Raw genomic sequence first — 27,340 nt, 5'->3', positions numbered from 1 at the left:
TCGGCATCATGGGAGAACATGTCGAGATCAGAGCCATCGAGGTTGAATCTTCGGTGTTGCATGATTACCCGGCCAGTCACAACGTAGAGAAATCGAACGAAAAGGTGTCAACTGAGGCTTTGTCAGTGGGCAATACGAGTATCATCCTGTAAGTCTTGTTGCTCTTTTACCCGAATCCACTGCCATTGTCACACTCCGTACGAGTACATTATAGTGTAGTCATCAGTATCGTCGGGGTCTCGCACAGGTACATCCAGTACCAGTTACGGGTATCATACGGAGCGAGTTACAGTACAATATGTATGTCTAACGACGCTTTGTCAATCGAATGACGTGAGTTCCACTGATCCACGCCACCGACTTCCTGCTCCACCAACAGTTCGAGATTCTAGCTTCACCACGCCTCTTTGCTCCTACAGAGTCGAGACTAGTCAGTGCATCCCCTACTGGTACTACTCCGTAGGAAACGCAGAAACAATGACGCCTCGCTCTTCCGACACGCCGATGTCGCCCAGAAGTGTCAAATGTTTTCTCATGCTCATCTTCATGACCTCGAATTGCTTTTTATTTTCCTTGACTAGAACACCACCTGGTCTTGAAATACCACCAACTTCGGCCCTTCGATCCTAGTTTGCCATTGCCACTACGAGTACTCTGACCAAGTTTCTTCTCACGGTTTGGCTAATATTGCGACTTACCAACTGTTGAACTGTTCACCAACGTCGCGACATATCGACTGCAAAACACACAGCAAGTGTACCGCCGTCCTTCACGGCCCTCCTCGAGGCAGGTTACCAGCTTGACCTCATCAAGTCACACGAGCACCCGGTAATCCGGAGCCCGCCAATATGTCAGCTCCAGGCGTCACCAATTTTATCCCAACCTATGCCTCCTACAACTGGACCGGCGCTCCCGCAGATTATACTCAGGTCACAAACGCGCAAACTGGAGGAGACTCAAGTATGTCATCTGGGTTCGGGCTCCGTCTGCACACCACCATTCTAACCGTCTGACCAGGGCATGAGAATCTGAACAAATGGTTCCAGTCAGGCGATACAGCCTACATCATCATCTCCTCATGTCTCGTTCTCATAATGGTACCGGGTCTCGGATTTCTATACTCTGGGCTCGCACGAAGAAAATCCGCCCTGTCGATGATGTGGGCTTGTATGGCCGCCGGGAGCATAATCAACTTTCAGTGGTATTTCTGGGGTTATTCATTGACCTTCTCCCCCACCGCCCAGAATGGTTTCATAGGTGATCTTGTCCACTTTGGTTTGAAGAGAGTTCTTGGAAACCCAAGTCCCGGATCGCCCCTCGTGTCCAGTCTTTTATATTCCTTTTATCAGGTACGGACTCGAAGCAAGCTGTGGGGAGATTTGATGTTTGGACAAGTTTAGTCTAACGTGTCACAACAGATGCAATTCTGCGCTGTCACCGCTGCCATCGTTGCAGGTGCTGTTGCTGAACGGGGTCGACTTATGCCCTTTATGGTTTGGACATTCCTTTGGGCCACCTTGGTATACAACCCTATCGCTTGTTGGGCCTGGAACGCCAACGGCTGGGCCTTCAAATATGGTGTCATGGACTATGCCGGTGGTGGCCCCGTCGAAATCGGCTCTGGCATGTCTGCTTTGGCGTATTCCATGGTCCTTGGAAAACGCCAGGAAAAGATGATGCTGAATTTCCGCCCTCACAACGTTTCTTTTATCCTGTTGGGGACGGTCTTGCTGTGGTTTGGATGGCTCGGTTTCAACGGTGGCTCGTCCTTTGGCGCCAACCTGCGCGCCGTCATGGCTTGCTGGAATTCGAACTTGACCGCCACCTTTGCGGCCATCACCTGGACTCTTCTCGACTTCCGGCTGGCCCGAAAGTGGACCATGGTTGGTTGGTGTTCCGGTACCATCTCGGGCCTCGTGGCAGCCACACCCGCTTCTGGCTACATCGACACCTGGGGCTCTGTCGTACTGGGTATCGTGACCGGTGTTGCTTGTAACTTTGGCACCAAGAGTGAGTGTTGTTCTGGCCGGGTGTTTCTCCAGTTTTGCTGACTCCTGCCCCGTTTCTAGTCAAGTACTGGGTCCGAATCGACGACTCCATGGATGTGTTCGCTGAACACGGTCTCGCCGGCATGATCGGTCTCATGTTCAATGCGCTCTTTGGCGTCGACTACGTCGTCGGTCTGGATGGGGTCAACACCGGAGCCACCAACCCGACGACTGGAACGGGTATCGGCGGGTGGCCGATCGGCAACTATCGCCAATTCTACATCCAACTCGCCTACATCCTTGCCTGTACAGGATACGCGTTTGTCATGAGCGCCATCCTCGCCTACCTCGTCAACTTCATCCCCGGTCTTCACCTGAGGGCTTCGGAGGAAGCAGAGTTGCTCGGCATGGACGACGACCAACTCGGCGAGTTTGCTTACGACTACGTCGAGGTCCGTCGGGATTACCTCGCCTGGACGCCACAGAGGACGGACTACGGTGCCGACCCGGACATGCCCCAGGAGGACCGTCACGGCATAGGCGAGCATTCCAAGATGCTCAAGGCGGGATCACACGACGCAAGTTCCGGGTCCGGATCCGGATCACATTTCCCACCCACCACTACCCACGGCGAGTTACCGGCACAAGGTGATCGTCATGCCGTCGCCATGGAAGAGCGAGAAAAGGCCAAGAATTTGGCAGAAAATGAGAAACAAGAACAAGATGTACCGGTAGAAAGGCCAAGTTGATTTTATTGACCTTTTTTATGGGTGATTCTTTGCCTTGTAATCTATATACGGGTATAACTTGTGGTTGTGGTTGTTGTGGTCTGATGTGATTACGACTTGAATTTTGGTTTTTAGAATATCACTGAGCGAGCGAGTATGAAATACTTTTTTTTTGCCTTTTGGAAATACACCGATTCATGTGTTGTCTAGAGTACCCGGTGGTTTTGGATTCGGGTCTTGATTTGATCGATAGAGGAAAACGAAAGGTGTCGGGAGGTGGTACAAAAATAGAATCCTTGAATGGGTTTTTGGCTCTTGAATAGATTTGTTGGGTCTTTTGATCTAGATTTGACAAAGTCAACAAGAAAACCTGGTGAATGAACCCTTGTCTCCCCCAGCATCTTTTTTGCTGCAAACACTTTTTCAGTACATTTTTGTTCTCGACGGGTGAACGTTCTCAACGAGGGGAATTTCGCGGCGAATCCATAATCCCGAGCGTAATGAATGATACGGAGTAGGTCATTGCAAAAGCAAAGCCACAGCCCTCACTATTCTCTCTAGGGCCACACAAATCAAAGTGTTTCTGTGGCTTGGAGATTTGTACTCCGTAATTCCGTCAAGTAAGCAAGATTTGATACGCAATTTACCTGATCCATCTTACCGCTGCTACTGCGATGTATATAACCTTGGGTATCTTGAGTAAATATCAACTCGTCATCCGTGAGAGTTCAACGTGAACAGGTCATCTACCTAGAGAGGGGGCCTTGGACAAAAAGCCAATGACGAGCTCAACTCGAGAACACAGGTCGTCTGTCCCTTTCGTTGTTGCCGGTCACTCTCTCTGTTTCAGTTTCAAACGCAGGACCATACGAATAGACAGATGCGTACTTACCTGCCTGTAGGCCATGGTGAACAACTCTTCGACGGGTCGGTGGGAAAACGTTCGACTCTGACGGGCATCTTGAGCAGAAGTAGGTAGCCAAGGTTCAAAAATCATTCCGTCTCTCGCTCCTCTATCAAACCTGGCACCTACCTATGTACGATCATTTTCATCGCCCTCTTCACTTCGATGCTTTTTTTCTGTCTAGAAGGAAACATATTGAGATCAGGAAGATTTTGATGCAAATGGATTTTGACAAAACGGCTCTCGCAGACGAACACACCTCAAAGTGTCTGATTGTTGTTGCTCACCGTGCTCTCGAGCTGCAAAAGTGGAACAACACATGGGCTACCGAGGCCGGTATATTTTTGTGCAAACACGGCAATATTTGTTTGTGTGAGGTTTGTCTTTTTCACATCGTTTCATTTTCTCGATCACACCACATCCTCACACATCTTTTGGGGGGATTGACGAGGATCAAAGGTCACCTTGGACGAGAACGGGGGACCCGAAAGAAAGACAAGGGGTCAACACGCGTCCTGCACATGGCAGGAAAGACACTCTTTTCCCCGGGAATGCCATGCGAATTGAGGTGTGCATCTGCCGACTGGTAAAGATGGGTTCACTCAAGGCAGTTCCTTTGGGGGCACCCCTGACAATACTCTTCGGGCAGGGGATCAAAACTGGGTCTGATACCAATTCTCCCCCGGTTGCAGTCTTTTTTCTTTTCTGCACTACGTACTACAAATTTCTTATGGCTGGAATTGCTCGAATTCCATGGGAGAAGAAGACTGTAAGGTGGGACTTGTATCGATAACCGCTTTTCTGCTCTAAAAGGATCAGATGGTGCGTCACACATCAGGGCCAACTCAGCCTCAATTTCACAGTAGGTAGTACGGATCTTTGATCTGTACTTGAGACTGATTACCATGGATTGTGTCCTACTACCAATTGTCAGACTGAGTAATGGCCGAACAACCTGTCCCTCCGATGAACTCTCTCGCCTCCTTTTCATTCTCAACAATCTGCGGGTGTTGACACGTCGGGAGGCTGCCCAAATCCATCTGCAAGACACCGTTGGGATCAATCACCACGACTGTTTTTCCCTCCGCCAGCAAACGTTTTATGTTCTCGTGGATCACCCGCCGGGCGATGAGGTTGAGGGAAAACGCGTCCCGGAGCGAGATCACTATGGCGCAAGCGTCCCGGTGGCCCCCGGAGCCGGGGTCCTTGGGGTCCGGCTCGCCGAGTTCGTGGACGATCGCACGCGTGAGGCGCTCCGAGCCGGAGAAGCGGACGGCGCCACGAAGGGCGAAGATGACGACCTGCCGGTCGCAGTTGGGGTGGTGAGGATCTTGTTTGCCCGCGACGATCTTCGCCACCGAGGTACTCACGCTGGCCCTGGCGATCTGGCTGGCGTCCATCATGTGGAAACCCATGTCGCGCGACAGCTGCTCAAACAGCGCCACGGCGCGCACGCTGTTGCCCCGGTCGTTCAGCCTGGGCGAGAAGGCGGCGATACCGACCTGCCCCGGCAGGGTGCCGATGACCCCGCCGGCGACACCGCTCTTGGCCGGGATGCCGACCCGGGAGACCCAGTCGCCCGCGGCGTCGTACATGCCGCACGTGGTCATGACGGAGAGCACCTGGCGGACACTTTCCGGCGGCATGATGGCCTCGCCCGTCACGGGATTCACGCCGGCGTTGCAGAGGGTCGCCGCCATCATGGCCAGGTCACGGACGTTGACGTTGACGGAGCACTGGCGGATGTAGCCCTTGACGACCTCGGCCGGCCTGCACGAGATGATGCCGGCCGCCTTGAGCATGTACCCGATCCCCATGTTGCGGTCGGCGTCCTCGAGCTCGGCCTCGTACACCTCCTCGTCCACGTGGAGCTCCCGCCCGGCCAGTCGGGACATGGTCTTGAGGATGCGGTCGGTCCTCTCCTCCGCCGTGGCGTCGGGGTGGACCACGAGCGAGTGCGCCGCGATGGCACCGGCGTTGATCATGGGGTTCATCGGTCGGTTGTTGCCCCTTTCCAGCGACAGCTTGTTGAAGGCGTCGCCGGACGGCTCCACGCCGATCTTTTCCAGGACGCGCTCCAGCCCGGCGTCCTCGATGGCGATGGCGTAGACAAAGGCTTTCGAGATGGACTGGATGGAAAACTCGACCTGGTCGTCACCGGCCGAGTAGACATTGCCGTCCACCATGACGATCGCCACGGCCAGCTTGGACGTGTCCGCGTTGGCCAACGTCTTGATGTACTGAGCGGGCACGCCATCTTCGATCGGCCGGACCTTCTCCAGCAAAACATTCAGGTAGTCCGGGATCGGTGACTTCATACCGAGGGCCAGGCACTTTCTTAGCTGTTGCCCCCGTCAGAGCAACAACAGAAAGGGAAAATTAATGACAGGAACGGTGCTGAACAATCTTCTTCGTCGCAAAGCTTTGTTTGTCAACCAAAGCCCCAGATACCCCACAGCTTTCGCGTCTCTTAGCGAGTTGCTACTTTGTATTGTTGAGGTAAGCGAGTTGCGGCCAGGAATTAATCTATGCCCGGGGTTCCCGGGCCACCCCAAAATCTGAGACGGGTGGGCCAGACCAGGCGGTTTGGCGGTGACCCCAAAGAGGAAAAGAGTGCCGAGAACTATGTAGATTACATCAGCGGCGTCCTGGCCTCACATTTCCTACTCCCATAGCAATGGGGGTTCTGAAACACACCACAAGAACGGTCATTTCTCGACGGAGACGAATTGTCGTCTTACCTCTGGTTGGGCAAACTGTCCTTTATCGAGCGAGAGATTTTGCAAGACGGGGGCTTCGAAGAACCAGGTATCATGTTGCTCTACCCTTGGTTTAGAACAATCGGGGCCCTGGAGAGGGAGATATTCATGGTCAAATCGTTCTTGGTCTTTCATTCAAGGATCCACCATGTACCGTAGGATCCAGGCTATCAATTTGATATCCTGTTTTGTTCACAGTCTCTGAACCGATTCTTGTCATCACTCTGATTGCTACCTTCCGCTGCCAGTAGACTATGCCCGTTGAAAACACTCTTCGATGAAACTAGAGCCGAGCACTACGATAGATCATACGAGGCATTCGTTTTCAAGTATCCGTAAGAAAAATATCCTTATGCTTAAAAATATCTACAATTGAAATGATGATCTGTGGTATATATATATATATATATATATACTTGAAAGCTGTTCCCGTCATATTTTGATAGATGGAGAATACCTATTGCTCCTTCGGTTGCTCCTTCATGACGTTCTCCGTACACATTTCCCCCCCTCCTCTTTTTATTCCGAGGTGGGAGGATGATAGTAGCTCGAATAGTCACAAGAAGCTCCTTGGGCTCCTGCCTCAATGCAGCCTTGCTCGAAAGCGCCTGCATCAATACAATTGCCCTTGTAGACCCCAAGCACGAGCTGTCGACACTGTGTGACTCAAAACTCTCAACGTTAGCGGTCGTGAACCTAAATGTATATATACCTAGGTATACGCAGGGTTTCTCAGGATAAACAACTGCGACCAAGAATGCTCTTGATCAACCGGACGTACAATTCCATAATCTCCTCCCGTGAAACCACCGCAGCTGCCCGCGGGAGAACGACAGATTGCATTGGTCGCCGCTCCAAGTTCCTTGGGGGACAGATTGCCCTCGCATCGACAGGAGAAGGCCGCGAATGTCCTGTTGAAATTTCTTCGGTTAGAGGGGGAAAAAAGGCAAGCCCCAACGCAAGAGGTTCAAGGTCTTGACGTACCCTGTCACGTACAGTGCCCAAATGGCAGAGAGGGTAAAGGTCTTCATGTTGGAGTTGTTGTTGCTGTTGTTGTTGTTGTTTTTTTGATGATCGAGGATACGCAAGAAGTGAGTGAGCTCTAGATGACCTGGAAAAAAAGGTTGTAGACGAATTGTTGATCAACCATGTAGGCGAGACGGTCTCAAGAGGTATTTAAATACGTATGAGAATCACTACCAGGACAAATCAGGTCGAGGTTACAGTAGTATAGACGAAAGCACTTTACACCCTACCTACAAAAGTATAAAATCAACATTGCGTGCGAAGTAGGATCATTCTGCTGGAACTCGAGGTAGGATCGTTCACGCCAAGTTGGTAGAACAGTGGTCCAGACAATGTGCGGGTATATCTTGGTTATTCTCTGTATAGACCGAGGTAGGCTATCTGAGAACTGATCAAGGCAATCCCTCGAGAAACTCGAGACGTAATCGTCTTGGCTTGATGGAGGCGCACTCCTCATCTGGCATTTATTCCTACTTGAGGTGTTGGTATCAGTCGAGCCGTTTGTCGCAGTCCGGGAGCCTGTGCTGAAGATTTACGATTTCCACAGTAGATACCTTGTTACATGGTTCTGTTTCTCCTCCGTTGCCTGTGAAAAGCTATGACCAGTCATGGGCATTAGTCTGGCCAACCGCGGAGAAAGAAAAGCTGCACAATTATACGACATTGTTGTACACCATTGGCGAATAAGCTCTTTGTGCTTTAAAACAGGCCTTGCAACTAAATGGAGTCCTTTAGGGTCTTGTATCAAGGACAGCAACCCAGTCTAGAAACAATAAAGTGATACCCGTATGGACGTTTGTCACGGTAAAGTCTAGGCTTCCCTACTCACTCGTAACTTAAAAAAAAAATTCCATAGTTGCTTTCCGGCTCGATTAAGACAGTGTAAAGATCAGGACAAAGGTGTACAGTGGGATGACATTACAGAAGTCGCCTGCAAGAGGTATCCAATGATTTCAGCTTCTTGTGACGTCGCTTTGAAAGAGAGTTGCTACCATCTACAAAGATACATGGAGCCATTCAGTATCTCTGCCCGAAAACAATTCCAGTTGCATTATTCCTTTCGCGCGGTTAACAAAGATGCGTGGGTGGGCAGCCGACTTCATTCATAGTATGTTGGACAGGCTTTTGTCAATGGTGGCGACCGGCGAATTGACAAGGAGTTATTCGGAAGGCCTTGCACCGCCGCAGCAGCTGAGCCAAGATATCTTGGGAAGGAGTCCTGTTGCTGGTGGGAAAGAGTGTAAAGGCGGCTCAACATAGATTGAGGCTTGAATCAAGAGAAGACAATGTAACGGTGACGGGGAATACAAGAAGCATAGCCTGGGGTAACGCTGGTATGCCAAGAGATTTCAGGAAGAAAGAAGATTATTATATCAAGGTCCATGTGCCCTTGATACTTCGATAAATCCGATCTCAAGGAAGAGCCGTGCGTCAACGATCCGCCGAGGGTACAATACCTTGGATAGTTAAAAATATACATTAGCTCATGGCTAAGATAACCCTCCATTCTGGATCACCATATGGTGAAATTCTTAGCCGCACAAAATTTATAGAACATGGCCAATGAAAACAAAAGATGAAACCCGGAACTTCTGTTGCTGGGTATAGTTGTGTTTTGTTAGAAGCCTTCAATCTCACTCACCACGTCTATGAACCTGACCATGATGGTCTCAACCTTTGGCTGGATTCTAATCGTCGCCTGTGCCTGGAAGAGCGTATCTGCTGGACCAGTCGTGGCTCCCCGCTGAGCCGGTGTATCTCTGTACGCAGCCTCGTCACGGCACCTGGGTCCACCGTCCACCGTGACGGGATTGGCCTGTACTATGTGGTCATGACGGGTGGTTGGTATACCTTTGTAGGTCATCTGCAAGTAAAAGGTCCTTCTCCCTCCCCTTGTTACAGACATGTCGTCTTATAGTCCTTGGCGGAATGACAGTTATTCCAAAGGTGGACCCCGCTGCTCAGGGCTAGACCGAAAAAGGACAATAGTTCTCTGAGGGTTCTAGAACCAGCCAAGCGTTGTCCGTGCATGGCCCAAGTCTACGAGTGGTTAACATCCAAAAGAGTCATGAATGGGCTCACCGAGCTTTTTCAGTAATGCGAAGCACAGGTAAAATAACGATAAACTTAGAATCCTCGAGGAGGAATTCGCGACCTGGCGAGAAGTTCCTGAGGTCAGACCGGACGGGCGCCGAACTTGCAATAATATGTATACAAGGAGGTTCCGCCGCGAAACAGCAACGATGCAAGCCAATCTACGCGTAACGTGTCCCTCACGACCCTGTCCAACATGGTACATCTGCCGTCAAACCTCCTTCGAGTGATTCTTGTTGCCGCAGCCGCAACCGCAACACCCGTCCACCAGGCACCGTCCACCGGGTCTTCCGCCGAGAATCATGCGCTCTCGGTCTTTCCACGCGCAGGCAGCACGGCCATCGGTCAACCCGAAGGTGGTTGGGCACAGTCGTGCACGACTCTGAAGAAGAAGACGGCCGGAAAGGCGTGGAACCTTTACTATGCCGGCCACGGCCAACTGCGTTTCGACAGCATGGTACTGGCCCAGGTTCCCCTCCGGGCGTCCCTGGGGACGGATCCTTCCGACGTTTGTGCCGTCGCGAACGACATCGAACGGTCTTGCACGGCGTTTGCCACGTCCTATGGCCTCCAACAGGCCACGATCATCTGGAAGGAGCCCGGTGACCCCTTCGACCGGGGCGACACTCCCTGGTTCTGCCGCCTCTCTCTCGACAACAACTCAGATCCGTCCTTGTTCGGCGCCGACCCCGATGGATTCTCAGATCATGTCTGGGCCTGGACCCAGAGTTGAAAAAGTCGGGCCGGTTTTCATTCATGAGGGAACGGGGAGGATGAGGACTCCGAGACGAGCAAAACCATGTGCATGTAAAAGGATATCTCTCATGTCAATTTATTTGCTTCAGATCAAATTGCCACAATACTCTCCGAGACGTAATAATATCAACACCTCAACACCTTCGCTTGATCTATTCGTGGTATCTAGATACGGACTCCGTATAATATAATATAACCAATCAATATCCACAAGTCAAAGCTCAACGCCATCGTCAAGGTCATGATCATCTTGTCCGTGATCGGGGTATCTTGTTGTTTTTCTCTTTGTCCTTCTCCTTCCCCTTCTTCACTCCCTTACTTTCAACACCTGAGCCTAGACTCAACCTCAACTTTGCCTTTCGATTCTCCTTCTCTCTACCTTCGTTCACCTTGTCTTTGTCATACGTAGTCCATTTTCGCAGAGCTTGATCACGAATCTCATCAATCTCAGCCTGTCTCCGGGAATATTCGTACATTGGTGTATTGGTGTTCATCTTATTCTCGTTCTTGAGAATGGCGGCATCTCTTTGTCCCTGTGCGATTCGTGCTCTACAGATCCATCGATCCGTTCTCTCAGTGTCGCGTATTCTTTTTTTCACTCCGTGACGAATGCCTTTGCAAGTATATGCCCCCAACCCAAGCGTGCCGGCGATCGGTTTCAATACAAGACCGCCAAAGCCCTTCGCCATACCCTTGGGAAGCCCTTGCCACCCTGTTTCGCGAACTTCTAGCAGTGGCAGGCGCACCAATCCCAGGACACCATCATAATTACCTAACCAGCACTCGGTAACAGCGACCTTCATACCACTTCTTAGACCGGTGATCTTTTTGCTTGGCGCTGGTCGCACGGTCTTGTCTCCATACAGTCTGGGTGCATTGTGGAAACCAAGGGCCGTCGCGTTCAACATTCTGAATGGTAATGACAATATCGCATGACTTGATCGCCCGATACCTCCACCAATATGTTTCATCATGACCACCGCTTGAGAAGGACCTCTAACAGACGACTGTGTTGTGGAACGGCTCAAAATGACAGCCTCATCCGAGCCCTGTCGTGAAAGGATGACCGGGAGTCGGAAAGGCTCTGCATCGCCCCGAAGGTTGAGGTTTCGCTCTATCTGGGCATGCTCCTTTCTCTGTTCCTCCACACTGGTCCCTCTTGTAGCATAAGCGATTTTCCCCGGCAGGATAAGTCCATCGATGGCCGATTTTCCTTGGTGTTTCCGCCTGTGTTTTTCAAATCTTTGAATATCTTTTTTGGTCTCTTCGTGCATGTCGCTCAGTCCATGCAATGCTTCTTGAAAAGCCTGCACAATTGCACCGCCAGCACCAGTGATAGGTTCACCGGGTCCCTGAAAGTCGTTCCACTCACGGATTTTCTGCAACTGCAGATCCGAATATAAAAGTTCCCTGTTTTCCACCAAGACATCCGCCGCAAGAGGTGATAGCTGGACAGAAGTGTGCTTGGTCTTCCAGACGGCAACACGGTCAGGCATTATATCGCAACGCATCGAATGAGGACCGTCCAGGGGCAAGGCTCGGTGAAAAGAGTCCACGGCATTCTCAGCTCCATCCCCCTCTTCCTGAATACCTTTGGCAATCTCTTCAGCCTTTGCTCGTGCTTCTGGCTCAAGACACTCTTTGATGCCTTGAGCAAACTTGTCGCTGTCGAGTTTCTTCAGTGGTAGGGCTTCCTTTGCCCCGGCTCTGGCTCGAACAACCATGGCACTCCAGAATGGCTGGTCGCCAAAGAAAGGGACAATCATTGTTGGCTTCCCAAATCTCAAACCTGCCGCAGTGGTGCCTGCGCCACCGTGATGAACCACTGCGTCAACTCTGGGGAAAAGCCAGTCATGTGGTACGTTGTCAACCAGAAAGACTCCATCTGGTTTGTCCATACCATCACCCATACCGCCCCAGCCTCGACTAACTATCGCACGGACTTTCGCTTTTTCAACCGCATCGAATATCATCTGACAGAAGGCCGTCGGGTCATCAATCCCTGATATCGACCCGAACCCGATGTAAATTATAGATCGTTTATCTTCTCCTGACCGATCGAGAAAGTTGGCCAAGTCGGTAGGTGGCTTGTAGGACGACGCAAGATCAAGAAATACATAGCCAGCAATGTCGATCTCCGGCCCCCAATCTGCAGGTTTGGGGACGAGTTTGGGACTCCAGAGGTACGTCATCGGCACCTTCAGTCGAGATAGTTGACCAGGAGCCCACAACGTCGAGACAGGCTCTAAACCTAGAGTCTTCACTCTGAATCGATTGACAAGATCTCCTAAGCCCTGCCAGGTCATCAAGTCGACCAAAGGGTATGACATGTAGTTGACATAGCTCTGGTCAACATTGGTGGACTTGATATTGGCCAGAGGATGCGGAAAGGCCTGGGTAGGTGAGTAGGGAAACGTAAACACCAGGTGCAGAGGGATACTGAGTCTCTCAGCACAATGATAGTGAGCAAACGAGGGCGGATTGGCAATGATTGCATCGGCCACAAAAGGAGGCTTGCTTCCCATCATCTTCAAGTTTGCGGTATCCGTCTCGTCGTCAGTGGCGTTTATGCAAGCTCTCCAGAAGCCTTGGAACATATGGTACATGGACTCCCTTCTCCGGCCGACTTCGCCGGTCTTGACTGTTTCGAATGACGGGATCAAGCCAGGATTTTTGACCATGAAGGCCATCAATTCTGCAGGATCTCCACCGACAGAGAAGAACTCTAGTCCAACTTCTTCTTCAACAAACTTTTTGAACGCTGGATGAGAGGCGATCCTGACTCTATGGTTGTATTTGTCTTGTAAGATCTTGCCGATTCTAAGGAAAGGTTGTATGTCACCGCGACTGCCAATGACCATGATGACAATGTGGAGCCGTGGAATCTGAGGCTTCGCGTGCAGGAAATCCCTTTTTGCCTGTTCCGCGTCCTCGAGATCTTGGGCATGGTGAGTGCCCAGTTGGCGCTTAATTGTCGCCCCAAGAGCTTTCGCAAGGTAACCAGTCTCTGCCTTTTCACTAACAGAGATATTCAGCCTGCCATCTTTTGCAACTCGTCCTCTTGACTGGAAAAACTCATTACCGACTTTGAGGTTTGAGCGCCTCGGTGTCACGCGGGAACGATTGAGATGAGACTTTGCCAGTGCACTGTCGCCTGGCGCAGTGTGTGACTTCTGTAGTTCCGTGGGTCCCTCGTCATCATCAGAAGACCATCCGTCGGACTCACTGAAGACTGCGGCGTCTTCGGAGGCTCGAGCGATTCGCTGGTTTATGGTGGAACGATGCTGCATCAGTGGAGCGGGAGGTCTTGGTGCGACAGGATACGATATCTCGGTCTCAAATTTGTGGGCAGCTAAGATTGGTCTTTGAAACCTATCGTTCTCGTCGACTACTGTGTCCGAGTACCTCTTCTTTGAGTCTTTCCGGCGACGTGGTGCTTCGTAGAGTGTGGTTTCCGAATCGACCTGCGAATGGGAGCCAACAGAATCATGTCTCTCTGGGTAGGGAAAGGTTATGGCAGGTGGTTTGTCAATCGGGCTGTCCTGATAGTCGATGGCGGTCGTGACCACCGGAGCAAGAGTGTCGGCCATGGCAGTTGGCAGGGTTCATGATACTCGGATACAATGCAGCGCAGAAGGTGAGGTAGACTCGGGGGAAGCGGAAGAGGCTCTCGGTCGCAGTTGGTGGCCGGCGGCTGGGAACAAGCAGACTTTAGGTGTAATTGACATTAGTTGACAAAACGGATGAAATATTAATATTACTGCTGTGCGCTGTTTCATAAACAATGCCTGCGTAGAATGAGACAAAATCTTGGGTGGTAAGTGGATGGGCATGTGCCTTTGAGTGGGAAAACTATGAGGATGAGATGAAAATCGCAGTTGCGTCACTGGCCGCGGCGTCATTTTACTCCGGGCCGCCGAATGGAACTATACGAGTACGAGTACTGCCCTCACCTACGCACTACGTACGGATGGACGGGGGTAAATCAATCGAAGTGTCTGCACTACCTACCTGCGACTACTCCGTATATGGAACTGCTATTCGCGTTGCTAGAGATATACGGAGCGATATTCTTCGGTATGTCCCCGTCGTTACCCTTCTGCTGGGTAAATGTTGCTGACTGACTCTGCAGTCACAATACATACAGTTCTCCGTCGCTGTACCTGGTTCATCTCCAAGCTTAATCATGTCCCGGCAGGTTCTTCGATTGTTCACCTTTGGATCAGTCTGATCGATTACAGGGTCATCTTTTGCCGGGTGCTTGCTTATCCTTCATGTGCCCTGCTCTTATCTCATCGATACAGGTACACAGTGTGGGAGTACAAGAATGCGCTAATCGACACCCATCCGGACGTGGCGGCAACCATTGAACCTGGTCTCAAGACTAAGTTAGCAGAGTTGTACGGCATCTTGTCGATTACAGGTGTTCCTAGCAGGGGTCTTGAAGATCTTCCAGGTGTCCAATCGCCGAGAAAGTGCTAGCTTTCCCGCCTGGAGCTATTTGCTGTTAGCCTGGTGCGCCGACTGAGTGCTGGCCAGTCAACACAGTACGGAGAATTGGACTATAATCCGGGAACACACAAGACAGTATTCCGTCGGCAGCTTTAGGCCTGTTGCTGGGCCTGGGGCTGAGCAAACACTACTGTACATTGGAAAGGCTGCGTAACCTATCCATTTTGATACAGAGGTGCCCCGGAAACCAAACGGCGCACCTGATTTGGCTGCTCTCAACATAAACACTGTCCTCATTGAGGCCTCTATGTTTGAATTTCATCGGCAGATCGGGGCTCCAAGGTTATTGAATAGCATTCGGCCAAACCAGCGTCAGACACGAGATTGCCGTTGCATTTTCGATCTCAGGGCTCGTCAATACTTTGCAAAGATCACCCTTTTAGGAGCATCAGCTTTTGTTTTGCGCGCTCTCAAACGGATTCGTTTCAGACAAATCCCATGTATTCTGCAGCATGGCGCCGGCAGCTCCAGTTGCCGAACGAGGTGCACCATGCTGAGTACTGTGCATGGCGCTGGCAGAAGCAAAAATTAAATCGGCAGATTTGTCTCGACTAGATAGAGTCCAACTGTTGCACTGCTCACCCTTTACCCATCATGATTAAGGGTCATTGATTCGTCAACCGGGTCCTCGTTGAAGACTATCTCACGATGACCATGGATGTATGTGTAAGTGTGTGTGTGTGTGCGTATGAACAATCCTCCTCAAGTCCGCACCACAGCTGTCCCGCTAATCATTTAGCAGTGGCCGAAACCAAGCCTCCTCAACACCGACAGCCCAGACAGGAAGATCCCGGTAGAGCCCAGCAAGCCCGGGCGCTCTAAATTGGAGAGCCAGCATGACATGCACCTCGCCCGTCAAGTCCAAAAAGTGCCACACACGGCTGCAAGCGGTGGTTAAGCGGGCCACGGATGCTGGCCAAACGATCCCACCATGTCGTACTTTCCTCTTGCGTTCCCATGCAGTCATCCAGTCACCATCGCTTCTGCAGGGCCTTCTTGGGTGTAGCCGTATGTCGGTCCCTTGCACCTCACGTCTCCTATCTCCTCCCATGATCTTCAACCCCCATGCATCACCCACGGCTAACATGGCTCTCCCATCCTGATTTGTTACGCCGTGAGACCGGGGTTCTTTTCTTTTACAACGTTCGGTTGGTATATAAGATGGCCGGTTATGCACTCTTTTCTCTTCCTTTCTTCTCCTCTCTCTCCAATCTTCACCACGCAACATCTATTTCAGCTCCCCAGTAGCTCGAGCCAAGTGATGGTGATCACTTCTCAAACTTCAAGTGTTTCTGACAATCGGCTGCGGCAGTTTGGCACCTTTCATGTATCTTGATATAAGGCTAGGCAATGGTAAGTGTTGACCAAGGTTCGACGAAAGGATTCGGCTGTTGTCGGCACAAGCTGCGGTTTACCTGGCTTCTATCGAGAAGAGCCCTCTCGAGGGTCATCGTCCTCAGCACCTGCTCTTGCACCCCTGCCTCGTGTTCTTCCCGTCTGCTGCCAGGTTCTACGGCATTGATGCAGTCTCTGCTCACAACCGGATTCGAAAAGGGTTCTATCAAATCCCGGCGGAAAAAGTCTTCTGTCGATGCACATGGTTTTCAGCATCTGAATGACTTGCTGCTTCTCGGACTCGGGAATGGATGACCACACGGTCTCTTGGTTAGCCCAGCTGGAATGTGGATGGCCTGCACAGTACTCTCGATGCACGTTCAGGGCATAACTACAACAAGGTTAGAGAGGTGAGGCTGAGAGTCCACGAGCAGAGTCGGGACGAACGTCTTGAAATTGTCGAACTGTTGTTTACTCAAGCCCAGCTTCTGCCGAACCTCTTCGGGAGGATCTCGAAGTTTAATGGTAGCAGGCGCCATCTGGAATCGATCTCAGGTCGGCAGTTGGTCTACTAATGCAACAGAACAACAAAGTTTAATAGATGAAGGACGAGAGTTTCCCAAGCATATGATATCGACCCAACAGCGTATTGCGGATACCTCTGCGCCGCCTGACTCGAACCGGGGAATGGGAGGGGCATTTTTCCTGGGACCTGTGACCAAAAGTCCTGCATTTCGCTTTTACAACCTTGCAGCGGCGGCAATCATCCACAGCTCATGTCGGGTGTGAAGAAGTCTCTGATGCGTCAATACCGGTGTGTGCCACGGGGGGGCAGTCCACCCCCACTGCCAGCTGCCAAGCGGCAAGGAACAGCGTGCGAAAGAGTGGTTAAGCGATACCCTTGTTCGCGGTTAATCTACCCTGGTGGTGGGATTATAATTTGTGCCTTCCAGCCTGGACAAGGCGCCAGACGACTAGGGTGTTTGCTGCCCGACAGAGTCCAGCCCATGATTAGGAACACGGAGGAGGATAAGCCTTGTTAAGGATCGACCGGAACCTAAGAGCGGAGCATGGAGGCTTGTCTGGAGTGTGACTAGGTTCTAGGGAAGGCCTAGTTGCGACTGCTAGGGTGTAAAGGGCTTTACCGAGTCTTTTACGACGAGACTGATCTTTCCAAGGCAATGCAAGGTCGCTTGAGGCATGCTTACGGGGGGGGGTTGACGATGCTATTTGACTGGGGTGTCCAGAGGGATTCATTGGCAGTTTGTTACTTGTTGTGTAACTAGGGTCTGAGGAACCTGTTTAGCTCACCGGTCATGGTTCGGGGAATGCGAAGGGCCAACAATAGGACAAGTATTAGGTGACTACGGAGTATTGAGGGTTTCCATATGCGAAGGGGGTGGCTATCGTAGTTGAGAGAGAGAGCCTCACCATCCCAGAGACAGACAGGTGAGTTCTCGTAACCTGTCCCAATGCTCCGTATTCTTCACCCAAGACAGTTATTCGTAATCCCAGCATGTACAAATTGAACTGATCACAGGGGGAAATGGCCAATCAACGGCCATCTCGCTTGTATCAAAGGCAGACATGGATTGACGATTTCCAACACTTTGGTGTTTCAGCTTCTCGCGAGGACTTCGCGCATGATTCGACCCTCGTTACAGATGGCTCCTCTTTCTTTCATCAACCGTCTCAGGTTTTCCACGGCTCTCGCACATCCGCAATGGCAATTACGAATACGCCTCTTTCATGAGCCTATCGCTGTGAGTGTGAGTAGGTGATCAACCACAAGAACCGAGGCCAGAGCCACGACACACACGTACCTCTCTTTCTTGTCCTTGCAACTGGTAGAATTCCTTTCTACTCTGGATCTCTTCAGTCTTTCTTTTCCTTTCCTTTAATCTCACTCACTCTCTTCTCTACGACTACAGGTTTGCAGTGCATCTTCTGTGTTTGTTTCTTTTCTTCTTCCACTCCTTCTACTTTGTACTTCGTCTTTTATTCTTATCAATCCTTCCTGGCGAAGGGATTATTACTTGCAGGACAAGGTTGACTGATCGATCGTCGAGACCCTGAAGGACAATCGCCCTCGCCTACTCGCCTCACTCTTTTTTTGACCATCAGGATCAACAACTACGTCTCGCCTCGCATTGCATTTTGGCGCACGCATCTCACGACGACGGATATCCAATAACGACAATCCAGGCATAGCCCCTCTGGCCCCGACCGATCCCGCATATGTATGCAGGTAAATAGGTGGTGACCGAACTATATCCATCCCTCTCAGGCCATTACCACACACCATACACCACCAACGGCTACTACTTCCTCTACACCGCAAGTCTCTGTATCTGTCTCAGAGCCTCATCCCAAACCCCCTGCCAACTGTAACGTCCCGCGCGCGCTACCTATATTTGGTGTCTTCGCCGTTCAGACCTCTCTAATCTTCCGGACCTTGAACCTTGTTGTGGGGGATCATCACTGTCTTGCCCATCAACATTGTCACGCAACTGTCGACCCGCCCATTCGAACCGTACATCTTGAACCCCTTACTCATCAAAAATCTGGGCATCTATTCTTGATCCACGACGCACGACGCAAAGATGCTCACGAAGGAACGCATTCCCGTTGCAACCTACCCCTCCTCCTACGACATGTTTGAAGAGCGTCCTCGACCCGGAACACGCATGTTTCGCAAACACCTCACCAGCACGCTCCACATGGCGAGTCTCGTGGCCAGCCTCCTCGCCACCTCTCTCTTCGCGGCCGCCATCCCACACTGGAACAGCAATTTCTTCCATAACACCGGCCCCAATCGAGGCGACTGGACGGACGGCATGCCCCTGGGCCCTCTTGTCTTTGCCTTGGTCTACCACGCCGCCACGCTCGTCCACAACCGCACCACCCGTCGGCAACGAGGACCCGCGGAGGCAGTCACCGCCGGCGGCAGACCCTTGCCGCTCATCCTCCACGCGCTGTCGTCCGCGCTGATCCTGGCCACCCTGTTCGCCTCCCTCATCCTGGCCGCATACGGCTCGCTGTTCCGCTTCTGGCGCCCCGCCACGCGCACCCAGTCGGGCGGCGTGCCTTGCGACACCATGCTCAACGTCTTCGCCCGAGAGTGCCAGCCCGTCTTGTACAGCGTGGGCCGCCTGCAGCTGGCCGGGATCGTCTTTGGCGCCGCCGTCTGGCTGTGCCACTTTGCCCTGTTTCTCATCGCCCTGCGCAACCTCAGGCGCCACAGCATCATCAGGCGCGTACAGTCGGAGAAACTGGCTCAGTTTTCTCTCCCGCGATCATTGTCGTCCGACTCGGCACCGACCGTGCCGCCCGGACGGGCACGCTCCAACACCACCAGAGCCATGAGTCTAGGCAGATCCCTGTCGATGAAGGCACGGCAGAAACCAAGTCACCACGGCGGTCGTAGAGGTGAGAGGACAAGGACAGGTTCTGGTTCGGGCACCGCCGTCACGGATGGCAATTGGCACCACCACCACCAACAACAACAACAAGGTCCGGGCCGGACTCAGGGTTGGTACGACGTTGCTGGTGGTGGTGGTGGTGGTAGTGATGTCGACATCCAGAGACCGACCCAGACTCTCCCACCTGTTTCGTCTCGCTACTCTTGAAATGACCTTGCGAGAAGAAAAATGAAAAAAAAAGAGAGCGGACCAACCCAGAAGAAGAAAACTTCCCCCCCCCATAGTTGCAAGTTTCCCTTCTCTGGCGAGTAGTAGGACCCGACTTCCCCCACAACAACCAAGGTCTGCCTGCATGCAAGCCTCCCTCCTCCCTCCGGATTTTGGTTGGTCGGGGTTCACTCACTCAACATGGTATAAGAAAAAAGAGGGCGGGCGTTGGGAACTAGACAAATATGCGCTGTTACCTCTCTACACTAGATTAGCTTAAGCTCGCCCTTCTTTTATGCGATACGTGGCACATTGCTGATTACATATCATCGTCCACCTACTCCGTACTTGGCATGTCTTTACAATTCAACGAACTGGACACGAAAGAAGAAAGGATTTCATGTTTTGACGTTCGTGTTCATCATTTGGGGGTCATTGAATAGTTACATAGTGAGGGTACTATGACTGCTATGAAGGGGAATATTCATACTTTCTCTGTGCTGGTTTTCTCATGATCATTGGGGAATTGGGGGCAAAATAGAAAAAAACAGGACACACACGATCCTATTGACCATCGTCGAGACCTTCCGCTCGTCATCTGTTGCCCCAGTCCTAACAAACGTCCAACCCTTTGCTTTAGGAGGGAATGGAATTAGTGACCCGAAAACTCCGTGCCTAATGCAATCAATGCACTGGTCTCAAACGCCTTGTCCCATTTGAATCCTTCGTGCAATTTATCAAAAAGCAGTATTTCAATTACTGCGACGCAACTTCTTCATCTCGACCTCGTCTCACCAGCTCGCTGAGCCCCTCACGCCATCAGGCAAATCACAAGCACCCCCACGCTGTTCTAGCCCTGCTGCAACCGAATTCTCCAAGCATGGGGCGCTTTTGTCAGCGGCTAGAATATGTTTTTGTCGCCACTAGGATAAGTGGAAAGCACCCTGTCCTTCTCGGATAGCAACAAATAATCTTTTCTTTAGCACGGCCTGACTGCTGTAGTCGGGCAATTTCAAATAGTTGACACAAGTCATGACACTGGGCAAATAGTCGTCTGATGTGTAGGGCGCCTCACTTGGCTTGCACACGACGGTGAACATTGGTGTAAGACTCTTAAATCCGCCGATAGGAAGCTTGGGACTACCGGTGACAAACTGTAAGAAATCTCGTCGTTGAGCCGGATTGAGTTCCGACATTGTCTGCAAGAGATTCTTGACACTCTTGCTATCCATGTTGAAGCCGTGGTCTGCTTTGACTGAGTCCGTCAGAGTCTCCATCGACCAGTCCTCTTCGACACGCCCAAATAGCATGACCAGTTCGTCCGGCGTGAAAGCTTTGAGGGTGGTGAACGAGAACACTTGCGAGAACCCTGTCTGGAATGCCTCGATTTGTGATCGTACTCCTCGTCCAAGACTCATGTCCAATACCTGGTCGATGTAGTCTTGTACATTTTCCGTGGTGACACTGATATCAGAGCCTTTCTCACGCAGATCAATGCTTGGGTACCCAGGGAGAGTGAAGTCGAGCATCATATCTTCAACCTTTGCTCCTCGAATGGTAAGGTTCTCTATGTTATTTGCCTTTTCCAACTCTGTCAAAGATGCATCGAGTTCGATCTTGGTCTTAGCCTTCACATATTGTTGTAATTGCGCGAGGGAATTTGCAAGATCCTGGTCGACAGTACGCAGCAGACCAATCGATGGAGCTACGTTGGATATGCCTCCCACTCGAAAGAATGTCGGGCTGAAAGAGATATCGATGATTCTGGAATCGAGCATCGACCGGGCCACAAATTTTCCGAGAGTTTTGAAGAGCAACAACAGCTTCTTGCCCGCGTCTGTGTGAGTATCTGCCTCGCTCATAGGCGCTGGGAAGAGGCCATTCTTTCCGAAAGCAAACTGGTCCGTAGCCGCTGAATCGTTCTCTCTCCACATCTTCAACTTCTTTTTGGAGAACTCTTTAGACACAGTCGAATAGAACTCAAGTGTTGGGCCGAGACCAGTACCAACCTCTTCGAAATATTCGACTTCCAGGACGCTTGGAGAGGCGCCATACATGTCCATAACCTTCATGGCAGACTCCAAGATACGATGGCGGGATATGCGAACCTTCTGGCGCTGAGGTCGACCCAAAATAGGACGGTCATCCCGACGGCGATCTTGACGTTCATCGTTCTCGGATTGATTGTTCTGCCATCGAATCATTGAGCGTGAGTACCCAAATGAGGTTGACTGCAAAAAGAGATGTCGAGTTTCGAAAGGGAACAAAAATGGGAATGATCTCGCAAGATCTTCACTCCAGTCAGGCAGACAGTTGCTAGCGACGATTAGTGGTTCTTCGAGTTGTCTGTTCATCTTAGCGGTGAGCTTGGTGTTGATGAATGATGCAAGCGGCTCTTTGTAGACTTCAATGCCAGTCTGACTCATGTCTTCCTTGATTTCGTCCAGGTTTGCGTTCAGCTCGTGCAGGATTCGGAGCAAAGCAAGGATCGACGACGTAACAGGATGCCCATCAAGTGATGCTGGTAGGCCGTCACTGCCCTGCTTTTCCGTTTCATTTGGCGAAGAGAGATTGGATGTGTCAGGAGGAGGACCCCGAACCTTTCTGAATTTCACAGTATGTATTCCAGACCAGACGCTGCGAGATGAAGGATCTCGTGGTTGGTCACGATTGTGGTGGACCGCTCGATAGATTGTTGTGTTGTTGGGAATTGCTTTTCCATCAATGCTGAATTCAATGTGCCAATCTTGCGGGGTTGCAGCAAGTGCTGCCGCATACGACTGACGTGTGCCCGCAGCTGGCAATGGTCCTGGCGACTGTCCTGAAGAAGGAGGGCGGGTTGTTCCTGGAACTGGGGTTCCTGGCTGTGGAGTATAGACCCGTGTCCCATCTTCTTGACGAGCTGTAACCTTTCCGGTAGACCCGACTTCCATGTTGACAGCACCGGGTTCAGGCATATCCTCTTCAGACATATCCTCTTCCAAACCATCAACGAAGGCCTCCAGAGCATTTTCGTCTTCACCTCCAGCAGTGTCTTCATCATCGAGAACTCTCTCGTCCGCGCATTCCAGTTTTGCAGTCTCTTCTTCGGTACTCGGCTCTGGAATATGAGGTTGTTGCTTGGACGAGGACGCTTGACTCCGTCGACCAGAGCGCTGATTCTTTGGTTGCTCTGCTGCCTTTTCCTCCGCCGGCTTCTCGTTGTCGTCAGCATGCTGCTTGGTCCGGGAAGACAGACGAGAAGCAGATCGAGCCTCGCTTGGAGGTAACGGAGAACCCAATTCTTGCCCAAAAGGAGACAGTAATCCTGATTCTGCAGCCCCGGACAGATGTGCAAGACGGGCCTTGGCCAATTGCTGTAGCATATCTCTGCGTCGTTGGGCCGAAGCGGGTCGATCAGAGATGCTGAAACGTGGACGCAAATAGTCGTCCAAAGCTTTGAAGGTCGCAATAGCATGTATAGAGACAATCATCTCGCGATATGTAGGGGGTATGTCGCTGTTAGCGTCTGCAGAGAGTCTTAACCGTAGCTGGCGAGAAAGCATGGACGTCGAGCTACTCCTGCTATTTTCTGAAGCATTGTTGTTGACCGTCAATACCTCGAAATGTTCAGCACGGCTAAGCAAATCCTGCAGTTTCTGGATCAAAACACTAAACGCTGTTGGGTTGGACGAGGCAGCAGTCGTCTTGATCTTCGCTTCGTTGATAGACTCCATGAATGCCGAGATGAAGTGTGTTCTGGCAGCACTGGGGCTTCCTGGCGCATCTCCGGACAATGCTTCCACAAGAGCACGAATTACACCAGAGTCTAATAACTCTGAGCTTGTGATACTCTCGAGAGCATCGCCGTCGAAATAGCTGGCAAGACGTTTGAACAGCTGATTGCTCGATTCAACCTGGGGGTTTTGCTGATAGTAAGAGTCGATGTCAGTCGCCAACTTATGGAGATCCTCCCGTATCTTGGATGCCTTCTCCTTCATTTCTTTCCCCTTGGCTGTATCGTACTTTTCCAAGAAATTCTTCGCTCTCGTAATGACCAAGTCCGAGAGTCCGGACGCTGTGAGAGGAGAGGTCAGTTCATTATCATCTGAGGAATCTGAGCTCTGAGAATCGTCCATATCGTGGTCATGTCTGGCGGCCATATCGTCTTCGTCTTGATCTTCATCATTGTCATCTTCATCTCCGTCCTCGTCCTCGTCCTCGTCCTCATCGTCTCCATGTTCCTCGACATCTTGGTCTAGGTCTTCGTCTTCGTCGTCTTCGAGCTCACGGTTAGCCTCGTCGCCCTTGTAATTCTGTGCACTCGAGGCAGTTTTCGATTCTGAACTGCCCTCAGCCTCGCCACTTGGTTCCGTTGTCGAACCGTGTGAGAGTTTTCTATCCTTTTCGAGGGTTCTGCTGGCAAGTTTCTTAATCTCACTAATGACACCCTCGCGATGGAACTGATACTGGTAAATTCCTTCAAGTTTGTCAAAGAGGAGAACAGATGCTTGCAGTGCGAACATGACCAAGCTCGGGTGATCCTCCTGGGACAAGATTGAGGCGAGGAAGGATGCATAGGGCACTGGTCGAAGGGCATCCTCAATAACAGAAGTTTCGAGATTGCAGAGGATTTTCAGCTGAGCGACGAGAACCTTTTGTCGAACGGTCAGGTTGACGGTGCTTGAGTAGGCATCGGTCAATGTGGGAAGTAGAATCATAGCGAATCTACGGGTTTCATCTTTGCAGCCTTCGAGCAACCTGATTCTTTGCTCCGTCCGAGAAGATTCTGTTGGTGTCTCATCGTCGCCAGAAAAGTCACCTTCCATATCGTCATACCCGTCAAATGCAGAGTCATCCTCGAACTTGGGAAGTGGGAGGAGCTCGCAGATAACGTTGAGGGTCTCGAATATCTGTTCTCGAGGTCTATGGATGAGAGCTTGCATGATGACAACGCTGTCGATCTTCGAGGCAGCATCAGCAGTTTCAGACGGAGGCGAAACTCCTGTGAGAATTTGATACAATGTGTCGACCACATTCATCTTCAGAAGTTCTGTGGACAGGCGTGGACTTGCCCGAGCGACGATTGCAAGCACCCGGAGGAATTCTGTATGGATATTGGCCCCGATCAAGTTCGTGGTGCCTGGAAGGAGAAGCCCAAGAATAGCTCGAAGCAGCGGTGGATCGACCAGTTGCTCGAGCTTGTCTGGGCTTCGTTTGAAACTATCGATGACTCTTGTGACACAAAGACAGCCCTGCTCGACGACCTTTTGGTCGTGGCTAGACAAGACATTGAGGAGAATTGGCATGACATCTCGTATAACAGGAAAGGAATCATGTGGGATGTTTCGACAGCAGTTTGCTGCTGTTGTGACAGCTGTTCGCTGTGTGCCAGTGGCGAAGAAGTCAAGAAATTGTAGGCAGGCAGTTAGGCCACCTTCGCGAACGATCGATGCAGGAAAGTCGACGGAGATCTTGGATAATGTGCTCAAGGCCTGCTCGGCAACATCGATGTACTGGATATCAAGCAGCTTTTGGCACAGAACAGGGACGGCGCCGCCATACACCACGTTGGCCACAGACCCTCTCATAGCCTCCATCAAGTTGGCGATACAACGGCAGGCCAACAGCATCATTTCCGGATTTTCTTCGCCTGTAAGAGGATTTGGTTGCATCAGAGCCACCAATTCCTTGACATACGGATCTGGCGAGAATTGACCAGATAGGTTGTCTTCATTTGAAACGAGCAAGAGATTCGACAGTTCTTCCAAAGCCACCATCTGCATGGTCGGATTATCAACTTGTCGGAGATTGTTCAATATGTCTCTAAGTCTTGATGACATGCCGCTCATCATCCCGCTCAATGCTCTTAGCGTATTCGATAGGCCTGAAGGGCCTCGACCCGAGCCAAATAAGGCGGCAGAAAATGGGTCGGGGCCATCATCGTCATCCATACCGCTCTGATCGTCCTCGTCGATACTATCGTCGTTGGGTCGATGGGGTGGTGGGGTTGTGTCTCTTCCAGTCTTCTCATTCTCTTCCTCGTCGTCTTTCATGGCAACATCCTGGTCTTTCTTGGCCAAGCGTTTCTTCTGTCGGCGAGGTGCAGGCACAGACCCTGGAGGCGAAGCGTCTGTAGATGTTGTTAGAAGGGGTCCGCTATTACTAATTGATGCGACGATACCTGGTGGGCTCTTCTTGTTGCCTCGACTGGACGGACGTCTAGAGGCTGATTTGGAGGAAGTCTGTTTAATCGATTCGTCGGTATATTTTGAAGATGAACTAAACCTATCAGCCAACTTGTTCATGTCCATCGTTCGGCTGTTCACGAACCCATTGTTAGACATTTCCGGCTCGTTCGCTGGCCCCCTCCTCCGACTGCTTTTAGAGCTGGGTTGGGCAACCGTGCTCTCAGATTCCGTCAACTTTTGTCTCTTGCCACCTCGTCGAGTGGATGAAGGACTTGTTTCGTCAGGTTGCTCAACAGGGTCAGATGTCCGACGGCTCGATGCTTTTCGTTTTCGGGAGGCGGAAGGAGGTGGATGGGTGGGTTGATCGATGGAAGAATCGGGAGCGGCAGCCTCTGCTGCGAGCCTCACAGAAGAGCGAGTAACTCTGCGAGACATGAGTGATCAGTCCCATCAAGAACGATGGAGATGGATGTAAAAAAGCAGAGATGAACAAAAATGCAGAAATAAAAAGGAGTGGACAGGCAGGCAGTTTGATGTCTGGTCTGGATGTCAAAGGCCGGTAGAGAAGGCAGTGTAGACAGACTAATCTGCAGCAACGCAATAAGGGTTTCAACGCAGGCCGGTGAATAAAAGGAGAGTGAATAGCGAGCAGTACCTGTTTCTGTGGGGAGAAGGTGCTGTGTGGGAAGTTGCGAGTTGGTGGTCTGGAGCAAGTGATGTGCCTGCGTTTCGTCCGTTGGTTGAGGTGGTAGATCGGGCGGGCAAATTTGCCATGCTTAACCCGCCATCGAAAGGCGGTCGTCGTGTTGATTGATCAAGAAATCAGAGATGAAGTGATTGATATGGCAGGCTGGGATCCGAAGGAATGAATGCAAGTAGGGATCATCAACAACAAATATGAGGACGATATGAGGACGAGAATGAATTACAGAGTCGACGTCGGCAAACCATCCGTTGGCGCTCAACGAAACACATCATGACTGGATCGTTATATGACAGGCGGAGAACCATGAGATTTCTACGGACTACGGAGCAACGAGTATTGCTAAGCTATTTTCGCCCACGTAGCCACTGTCCCTGAGTAATTCAGGCTTCCATACTCAGGATCCTGTGGCGTTGTTTTGCGAGACACACTCTTCCATCCGTTGATTTGCAGATCCTACCGCAGGTACGGCGATTGAGGACGGACTGTACTCGCGCATTCGCAACTACGTGGAAGTCTCTATCAGCCTCAAGTCGGCCCCGTCGGACTCGATAAAAGCCTCGGGATTCAATGAAAAGTACTCCGTATTGCTCTGTGAGTAAGGCGGATTGCGGTGACTCGTTTCAAGACAAATGCCGGGATTTTTCCATTACCAAGGAGCCCCCTTACAACACCAGGCGCGACATCGTCTCGACGAGGCTCGAGAAATCACTCAGCCTTGCTCTAGATCGGAGGG

At 51.3% G+C, this 27,340-nt stretch overlaps 6 protein-coding genes across 7 annotated transcripts; 3 read left to right on the top strand and 3 right to left on the bottom strand.

The window, feature by feature from the left end:
• The first annotated feature begins 380 nt into the window (after positions 1-380).
• On the top strand, positions 381-3,111 carry PV06_06853 (uncharacterized protein). The gene is made up of 4 exons (XM_016408017.1): positions 381-960; positions 1,018-1,349; positions 1,419-2,010; positions 2,070-3,111. Exons 1-4 carry the CDS (start codon positions 849-851, stop codon positions 2,735-2,737), a joined length of 1,704 nt encoding a protein of 567 aa, XP_016261497.1. The 5' UTR covers positions 381-848; the 3' UTR covers positions 2,738-3,111.
• Positions 3,112-4,383: 1,272 nt separating this feature from the next.
• PV06_06852 (glutaminase A) lies at positions 4,384-6,119 on the bottom strand. The gene has a single exon (XM_016408016.1). It carries the CDS (start codon positions 5,936-5,938, stop codon positions 4,541-4,543), a length of 1,398 nt encoding a protein of 465 aa, XP_016261496.1. The 5' UTR covers positions 5,939-6,119; the 3' UTR covers positions 4,384-4,540.
• Positions 6,120-9,508: 3,389 nt separating this feature from the next.
• Positions 9,509-10,452, top strand: PV06_06851 (uncharacterized protein). The gene has a single exon (XM_016408015.1). It carries the CDS (start codon positions 9,696-9,698, stop codon positions 10,230-10,232), a length of 537 nt encoding a protein of 178 aa, XP_016261495.1. The 5' UTR covers positions 9,509-9,695; the 3' UTR covers positions 10,233-10,452.
• On the bottom strand, positions 10,307-14,078 carry PV06_06850 (uncharacterized protein). The gene has a single exon (XM_016408014.1). The coding sequence runs from the start codon at positions 13,843-13,845 to the stop codon at positions 10,501-10,503; it is 3,345 nt and encodes a 1,114-aa protein (XP_016261494.1). The 5' UTR covers positions 13,846-14,078; the 3' UTR covers positions 10,307-10,500.
• Positions 14,079-18,705: 4,627 nt separating this feature from the next.
• On the top strand, positions 18,706-19,731 carry PV06_06849 (uncharacterized protein; the record flags this gene model as incomplete). Its single annotated transcript, XM_016408013.1, has 1 exon — positions 18,706-19,731. One exon carries the CDS (start codon positions 18,706-18,708, stop codon positions 19,729-19,731), a length of 1,026 nt encoding a protein of 341 aa, XP_016261493.1.
• Positions 19,732-20,134: 403 nt separating this feature from the next.
• On the bottom strand, positions 20,135-26,870 carry PV06_06848. 2 transcript variants are annotated; one of them, XM_016408011.1, is made up of 4 exons: positions 26,557-26,870; positions 26,044-26,325; positions 25,895-25,992; positions 20,135-25,843 (listed from the first exon to the last, which is right to left on the bottom strand). In XM_016408011.1, the coding sequence occupies exons 1-4, from the start codon at positions 26,673-26,675 to the stop codon at positions 20,655-20,657; spliced, it is 5,688 nt and encodes a 1,895-aa protein (XP_016261491.1). In that variant the 5' UTR covers positions 26,676-26,870; the 3' UTR covers positions 20,135-20,654. The 2 variants fall into 2 exon arrangements, with proteins under 2 accessions (XP_016261491.1, XP_016261492.1); XM_016408012.1 differs by having other exon boundaries at positions 26,044-26,870.
• Between the last annotated feature and the right edge of the window lie 470 nt (positions 26,871-27,340).

Source organism: Exophiala oligosperma (genome assembly GCF_000835515.1).
Source record: "Exophiala oligosperma strain CBS 72588 unplaced genomic scaffold supercont1.6, whole genome shotgun sequence".
Classification (NCBI taxonomy): domain Eukaryota; kingdom Fungi; phylum Ascomycota; class Eurotiomycetes; order Chaetothyriales; family Herpotrichiellaceae; genus Exophiala; species Exophiala oligosperma.
The sequence above is the reverse complement of the archived record's forward strand: the minus strand, read 5'-3'. Positions and strand labels throughout refer to the sequence as shown.